Consider the following 8,732-nt stretch of genomic DNA (forward strand, 5'->3'; position numbering starts at 1 on the left):
AAACAATATTTTAGAATTTAACATACCATCTTCTGAGGCATGAGATTGAGTTCAATATTTGTTTTGAGTAATACATAGAGATTAGTTGAGTTTATATGATTGAATTGGTGGAAATCGAAAACCTTAATAACCCATAACCCATTTTGTTACGATTATTTATTCATTTTGTTCCGGATATCTGAAAAATCCCTAAACATCATCCTATTGAATAGTTAATTCTTGGTATTAGTTGGTAGAGTATTTCACACTCCCCGTGGGAACGACCTGTACTTTCCATTGTCTACTAGTTAGACGTTGTGCGCTTGCAGTATTTTATTATAGGTTCTGAGCCTACCAACTGTTGCCATAGATCTCTATTCAGCTTCTGCTGAGGAACGCGACACTGTGTGTTGCTTTTTAGTCTTCCAAGAAACATGAGAAAAACCAAGAATAAAAAATCATCCTGTTAAAGAACGTGTAGTCAATGGACAGCTCGCCCAATCTGAATCACACCATCCTTTTAAATTAAGGCTACTATCAGAAAGCAGCAAAATTCCTTGTCCAGGACTCTTCTTCAAATATCTGACTACAGAAATGCTGCTTCCCAATGCTCCAATCTTGGTTGTTGCATAAACTGTGATAAGATGTGCACCGAGTAAGCCAAATCTGGTCTTTTAACCGACAGATAAATCAAACGACCAACCAATCTTCTATAATTTTCCACATCTTCAAGAATTTTTCCCTTTGCCAACGCCAGTCGATGATTCGTCTCCATTGGGAATTCTATAGGTTTAGCACCCAATAATCCTGTCTCCATTATGATATCTAATACATATTTCCTCCGGCATATGTAGAAAAATTGTTTGCTACGAGCCACCTCCAATCCTAAGAAATATTTCAATTTTCCCAAATCCTTCATCTTAAAACACTGTCCCAAGTAAGTTTTAAAAGTATGAAGTCCAACAAGATCATTGCCTTCCACAATCAGATCATCCACATAAACTAAGATATTAAGTTGCATTTTTCCTCTTGTCATAGTAAAAAGAGAATAATCTGAATACGATTGTTTAAAACCATAATTCTTCAAGGCTGTGGACAACTTTGCAACCAACACCTAGGCGCCTGTTATAGACCATATAATGATTTTTTCATTCTACAAACCATATTAGAATTTCCTTTGGCAAACCCCGGAGGTATCTTCATATACACTTCTTCCTCCAAATCACCATGAAGGAATGCATTATGGAAATCCATTTGATGCACTTCCCAATTCTTAACTACTGCAACAACTAGAAAAGTACGAACTGTTGTCATCTTTGCCACTAGCACAAATGTTTCATTATAATCCAATCCTTCAACTTGATGATTACCAAATATCATCAATCTTGCTTATACACGTATTAAATTCCCATTTTCATCACGCTTCTCAGTATAAATCCATTTACTTCCTAATGCCTTCTTACCAGGTGGTAATTCTTCCAATTCCCATGTTCCTTGTTCTTCAAGAGCTCTTATTTCTTCAGCTATGGATTTTTTCCAACCTGGATCTTCATAGCTTCCTTGAAGCTCTTGGGTTCATTTCCAGCATTTATAGCTGCAAGATATTTTTTATGCACAGCTAAAAAATGATCACAACTAACATAATATGTCTAAGGATAAGGCGTACTTGAGGATGATGATTGTGTAGGTTGAGTGGAAGGTGGATTACTCACATACTGTATGTGTCACAAAACCTTTCAGTCAGCTAGAAGGAATTTTCTGACGTTTTCCTTTATCCATCTCACTGCTGTTATTATCTATCATAACTTCAGCCGAAATTTCGTTGGATGAATCATCCTGTTCATTATCCTCCTGATGTTCTTGAGCACTTCTTTGAAACTCCTCTGTTGCACATTCAATACCAAATTGTGTTTCATCAATTCTTTGTTGTTGCTGCATCTCAGGCTGCTGAGTTTCAATAACATCTCTAGGAAACCGTACTTCTTGTCCATCCTCATCATCACTCCAAAACGTTTCCATACTTGATGGAGCAATATTATTTGACTCCTCAACATTGATTTTCATATATGGAAACTGGTGTTCATAAAAATCTACAACTCTTGACACTAAAAATTGTTTTTTGTCTAAGTCATACACTTGCCACGCCTTTTTACCAAATGGATATCCAAGAAATACACACCTTCTTTCTCGGCTTGCAAACTTGTCTCCTTTACTATGTTGATTATGCACATAACACAAACATCCAAACACTTTCAACTGATCACATGGAGGTACCTTTCCAAACATAATTTCATATGGAGTCTTGTTATTGAGTATAGGTGTTGGTGTTCGATTAATCAAGTATGTTGCAGTTAATGCACACTCCCCCCAGAATTGTATTGGAAAATTAGCTTGAAATATCAAAGCTCTCGCAACATTCATTATATGCTGATGTTTTCTCTCAACTCTCCCATTTTGTTGGGGTGTGCCAACACAAGAATTCTCAAAAATAATTCCATTAGTCTTAAAATAGCCACACAAAGCATTAAATTCTGTTCCATTGTCACTTCTAACATTTTTGATTTCCTTGTTAAATTGACGTTTAATAACAACAATAAAGTTAAGGAAAACCAATTCAAATTCAGTTTTATTCTTGATCAAATAAATCCACACACCTCTTGAAAAATCATCAACTATTGTTAAAAAATAATGAGCTCCACGAGACGAGGGTGTCTTGTAAGGCCCCAATAAATCCAAGTGAACCAACTCAAATATGCAGCTAGCTTTACTATGACTATTAGGAAAACTACTTCGACGATGTTTTGCTCGTGGACAAATATCACAAGCATCATTATTATTCTTAACTAACCTACTCACAGCTGGTATCTTTTGTAATACTTTTTCTACTGGATGTCCCATTATTTGATGCCATAGCTCGTACATATCTTCCCGAACTGCAAGTACTTTAACTGAAGGAACACCACGAAACAGATATAGTCCACCTTATCTCTCATCCACTCCAATCACCTTCCTCGTCAACTAGTCCTGCACAAGACATAAAAGGTTAGTACATTGAACAACACATGCTAACTCATCGATTATCTGTGTGACCGAGATCAAACTATATGTTATTTGAGGAACATAAAGAACATTGTGAAGCTTCAAACCACCAGTAAGAATCACAGTTCCTATTTTATCAGAATTCGCATACTTCCCATCTGGCAAGCCTACTGAGCATGCCGTAATTTCTTTTACTTCTTTCATGTCAGCAATTTTACATGTGACATGATTCGTAGCCCCTGTATCCACAATCCAGGAAGTACGATTTTGTTTACCTTGCAATTGAAGTTTAAATTTGTTTGAACTCAAATAGTCTAGCACTTATTGAAGTTGTGTCGTTGTTACGCCAACCAAGCCAGCTTCATCTGCAGATGTAGTACCATTGTATGGCTGTGCTGCTGGTACATTCATATTATTATCCCGCACCATATTGGTACTGCCATAACTTCTGCCACCTCTGCCCGATGCATAATTACCGCGGCCTCTACCACCAGTTCTTCCGCTTTTTCCACCACTGCTACCACCACTGCCGCCACGGGATCGTTCACCCCGCCATTCAGGGTAACCTATGATCTGGAAACATCCATATTCAGAATGTCTAACTCTATTACAGTGTTTACAAAGCTTCGTAGCATCATAAGTGTTTGTAGTTGCTGTCTGATCTTGATGCACTTTAAACGCCATCACGTTCTCCTGCGCCTCTTTAGACAGAAGATGATCTCCAATTCTCAATCTTTCAGAGTTTACCACAGCTTGATACGCAGCGTCAATGGTTGGTAAAGGTTCTCGTGCTAACAATTGTTCACGCAGTGAGCTAACAATTGTTCACGCAGTGGAGATAATCTTCTTCTCGCAAGTTACTGACCTGAGTTGCAATGTTACAGGTACAAAGACCACACTTGCATTGTGGGATTTTCATATATGTCACCAACTCATACCAGATTTTGTTTAATCGTCCATAATAGACAGCAACACTCTCCTATCTTCCTTGTTTACACTCACTCAAAGAAGATTTGAGTTGACAGATTCTTGTGCCACTAACAACACAAAATCGCTTCTTTAAGTGTGTCCATAGAATACTCGCGTCATCATAATCTCCTAACGTGGATCTGATTGAAGAATCCAGCGTGTTATTAATCCATGAAACCACCATTGAGTGTACTGTGATCCATTCTTCCAACTGTTCAGGGTCTGTTGGTTCTTTAATGGTACCATCCACAAACCCAAATTTCCATTTAGCTATCAACGACCTTCTAATGGATCTAGCCCATTCATCATAGTTTGTTCCTTTTAAAGAAATCGGAATAATTAGAATACCAGGACCATCACTTGATCCAAGATAGTATACCGTATTTTTCTTCGGCAAATCATAAACTATGTCTTTTCCCTTTGTTTCTTTTGAGGACTCTGGATCATCTTCCCCCATTCTATAAAGAGAACTTAAAAAATTCAGTTTTAGGATTTTAACCACGCTCTGATACCATGTCAAGTTCTCGACAAGTCTTAGTTTCTCATTAATTGAACGTGATATTTATACATTCAAGTCTTGGCCTGCAAGACATAATACATCCACTGCACGTATCTCTACTTTCCTAGAATAAACATACCCAAATATACTTTATTTGCTAATACCCAGACATATCACTTAGTACATATAAACCGAAAATTCGCAACAACTACTAATTTGTTGCGAATCTGAGTTGCTAAATCCCATATTTGGTGTACTGCGTGTGGTTAGAACTCAGGAATAACCAGTCCATTTCAGTTGGATTTTTGACTAAATCATATTTTCCGTGATATAATCCCCAGTTTTGAAAAGAAATCCATTTTGAACTAAACCGTATCTTTACTTACTTTCTTAGCTTTATAATTTAATCACTGTAATCTCCGCCCTTCTTGGTCCTTGGTCTTTTGAGCGCCTTTCTACCCTTTTGTACCGGTCCTGTTGTTTTTTTCTCTTCAAATAATATAGTGATAATTTTAATAGTATATAGTGATAATTTTAATAGTTAAAGTCACTCTTAAACAAATTAGATTTTGATGATTTACTGTATCTACACAAGATCTGGTTTTCTGGCACCGCGACATTCCAACACCACCCAGAAGTAAACCAGCATGGACAAGGAAAAAAAAAACAAAACACATTTTTCAATACTTCAGCAATGTAGTTACTAGAAATTCTGATCTCTTCTGCTACAACTCCCATTACCATTTTCAACATGATTCCTGACATATCTAGCTTGTCTGAGATTTCTTCTTGCTGCACCATCAAAACATATCGATTATGTAGAATTTGCAGGAATGAATAGTAGGTGGCTGCATCTGCACATATACGTGGCTGCACCACTAACAGTGGTCCACTGTTAATAGTAGGTGAAGAAAGAGAATAATATCATGTGATGAGGAAAGAGCTCACAGTAGTATTAAACTGTTATTTGTTTATATTGGGTAAGTGCGAATCAAAACATTATATATCCCATCTGGACCTCATTGGGCATTTTGCTATTCCATGCTTGAGAAACTTTCCTACAGTTTCGAATTTCTTATTCACCAATATCTAAGTCCTGAGCTTCGTGATGTTGTGAGTTACCAGCTTCATTTGACAGTTTCGAATTTATCGATCTAGAAAAAAAAAAAAAAACATTATATAGATATATATATAGTTGTGTAATTACTTGTCTATTTTGTTGGGCACCAGGTGTGCGTTCACTATCTAGTTCTCAGGGCACTTGACACAGTTGGTTAGTTCTCCCATTTATGCATATATATGAATTGAGCTATCATCTTATGGATTTTGTATTTCATCTCTCTAATGGTAGGCTTTATATTGTCACAGAGGATGACATGAACATAACTTTTGATATAAAGGTGAATATTCTGGAAAATTTCCACCGTTACATATATGATGGTGATCTTCACATCTCATGTAAGTATTTATGCACTTTCATGCGTCCTCTCGCGATATTCTTTATGCTTTAACATGGATAACCAAAAATCATGATCTGTTTCATTCAAGGTGGTACGAGTCATCACAAAGTTCTAGTGGAGCAGTTTCATCACGTTTCAACCTCATTATTAGAGCTTCAAAAAGGGTAAACTTCCCGCCCGGTAACTTCCAAAATAGTTGCTTTAAACAAACTAGCTAGCTGATACCGTTAATAATCACCGAACTGTTAGTCTACAGTTATCAAAAGGTAATTGAAGATACAACGAAAAGAATGGGTGCCGGAATGGCAAAATACATACTAAAAGAGGTAAAAGAAATATATATTTTTTCAGTTTCGCATCTCAATCATTATAAATGTACAAGCTAGCTATTTCTGTTTACTTTGCAGGTAGAAACAGTTGGTGAATACACTGGGTATTGTCACATTGTGCTCGGACTTGTTTATGTGGAGTTGTCAAAACTCTTTCACGCTTCCAATTTGATGGATTCAGTTCGATCATCTCTCCAATTCCATGGGTTTGTTTCTTCAGGTAGGATTTATTAACCCAGGTGCTAACTAAAATATATCCAAAATATGAGTAGCCATTTTATAATGCAGTACTAAGTGGTCTACAGATTCAGGATTTTTAATACATAATAAACATCAAACGTCAACAAATTTATCAAGTGGTCTACGTACATTCATGCATTAACTAAGGCAAGGGGACTAATATTCAATTCATACATAATATCTATCTATCTTTCCAGAAAGTACATATTATTCAAGATTTTATGGAGGATATGAATGAGATACCAAGAGCGCACATATACTGGCCTCGCCAAATTTGGAGTAAATATGTCGATGAACTTGAGGTGAAGCTGCTCCACATGCCCTATTGTTCACTAGCTGTACAGTTTTATGTTTTTTTTTTTTTCTGTTCTTTGTAATTTTGAACGCTGGACTTCAGGAATTGACATACAAAGCAAACTCCGGAAAATCTGTGTGTTGGGGAATCAAGCAACACACATATCCAATGTGACACTACCCGGTCCCGTACCTGATGTTTATAACGAACTTCGGACCAGACAGCAGCGAATGGCAGAGATCACCGAAATGATCCATGTGGCAAGTCTTCTCCATGATGATGTCTTAGATGATGCTGATACAAGACGTGGTGTTCAATCCCTTAATTTCTTGATGGGGAATAAACTATCTGTGTTAGCAGGAGATTTTCTGCTTTCTCGAGCTTGTGTGGCCCTTGCCTCTCTAAAAGACCCTGAAGTCTTTTCATTAATCTCAGCGGTTATAGAACATCTCGTAACAGGCGAAATAATGCAAATGGCCAGCACATCTGAACAACGCTGTTGCATGGATCAATATATGCGAAAGACGTACTACAAGACAGCATCACTGATTGCAAATAGCTGCAAATCAATCGCTATTCTCCCAGGCCAAACAACTGAAGTTGCAATGCTGGCTTATGACTATGGAAGAAGCCTGGGGTTGGCGTATCAGTTGATTGATGATGTTCTTGATTTCACAGGGACATCAGCTTCCCTAGGAAAGGGTTCTCTCTCAGACATCCGCCATGGGATAATAACAGCTCCAATATTGTTTGCCATTGAAGAATTCCCAGAATTACAAGAAGTTATCCATCGAGGTTTGAACGACCCCAGAGATGTCGATCTTTCCCTTGAATACCTTGGGAAGAGTCGCGGTATACAAAGAGCTATCGAGCTAGCAACAGAACATGCCAACCTTGCAGCCTCAGCTATCAACTCTCTTCCTCAAAGTGATGATGATAATGTCAGGATATCGAGACAGGCACTTGTGGACCTCGCTCAGATAGTCATCAGAAGAAAAAAATAGATGGGCAGGTGGGCCACTTCACCCATGAATCTCTGTGCTACCAAAGAAGATGGTTAGTAATCCATTCTTTATGAGAGAAACCGCTCATAAAGCATAACGTCGTTCATCGAACAATATATACCGCTCCAATTAGTTTTACCAAGATTACTCATTCTAGCTATTTTATTCGCACGAATAAGGCTCTGGTCAATTGGTCAATGTGGTGGATTATCACTAAGGGCAGGTGATTCGTTAGTTCGGGTTTCAGGATTGTTTTTCTCAAGTTATCTTAGGTTACGTTATAGCTGTGCCTTTAACTGGTGTATTTCTTTTGTTCAGTGGTTTCTTTATTCATAGAGATCGAATTCAAAGATACTGAAAACTGGTTCCATTACATTTTTGCTGTGATGTATCTATTCCAAGGCGTGCTATTGAATGAATTCGACAACCCAAATGTGTGTTTGGTTCAAGGTGTTAGTAATTCAAGTAATAAGTCTTGCTTATTAACTGGATTGGTATCTAGTAAGAAAACAAGATGTAGCCGAACTAAGCAAATTAATAGAGTTGTTTGTGGATAACTCCGGCTCTGGGTACTTTTCAAAACATACCTATATGTATATTTCATGTAGCTAATTTCACCGAATTAGTTAATTTCTATTCTAAGAACTGACCAACCTTGTATTTTTTGTACACTTTATTTTTTTGGACAATTTGAGTGACAAACATTCCGTCACGAAACATAAATTGGCAAGTAATGGTCAAACTGAATACCAAAAACTAATCAGCTGTTAACTTGCAGGTACATGAACAACTGACTACAAAATCAGCCGCAAAATGCATTATTATAGAAACACAATCGCGAACAAAAAGATAAATACAGTACGGATTTGTACGTACAACATAAATCAAACTTTATAAGTTCATGGACGCATTGGTTGA

General features: G+C 37.3%; 1 protein-coding gene and 1 pseudogene across 1 annotated transcript; both read left to right on the forward strand.

The window, feature by feature from the left end:
* The first annotated feature begins 573 nt into the window (after positions 1 to 573).
* On the forward strand, positions 574 to 6,984 carry LOC113326316 (annotated as a pseudogene).
* Positions 6,985 to 6,998: 14 nt separating this feature from the next.
* On the forward strand, positions 6,999 to 7,814 carry LOC113326317 (solanesyl diphosphate synthase 3, chloroplastic/mitochondrial-like; the record flags this gene model as incomplete). The annotated part of the gene is made up of 1 exon (XM_026574068.1): positions 6,999 to 7,814. A coding segment is annotated over one exon (816 nt), but the record flags the coding sequence as incomplete, so codon positions are not given.
* Between the last annotated feature and the right edge of the window lie 918 nt (positions 7,815 to 8,732).

Source organism: Papaver somniferum, unplaced genomic scaffold (genome assembly GCF_003573695.1).
Source record: "Papaver somniferum cultivar HN1 unplaced genomic scaffold, ASM357369v1 unplaced-scaffold_10, whole genome shotgun sequence".
NCBI classification, from domain to species: Eukaryota; Viridiplantae; Streptophyta; class Magnoliopsida; order Ranunculales; family Papaveraceae; genus Papaver; species Papaver somniferum.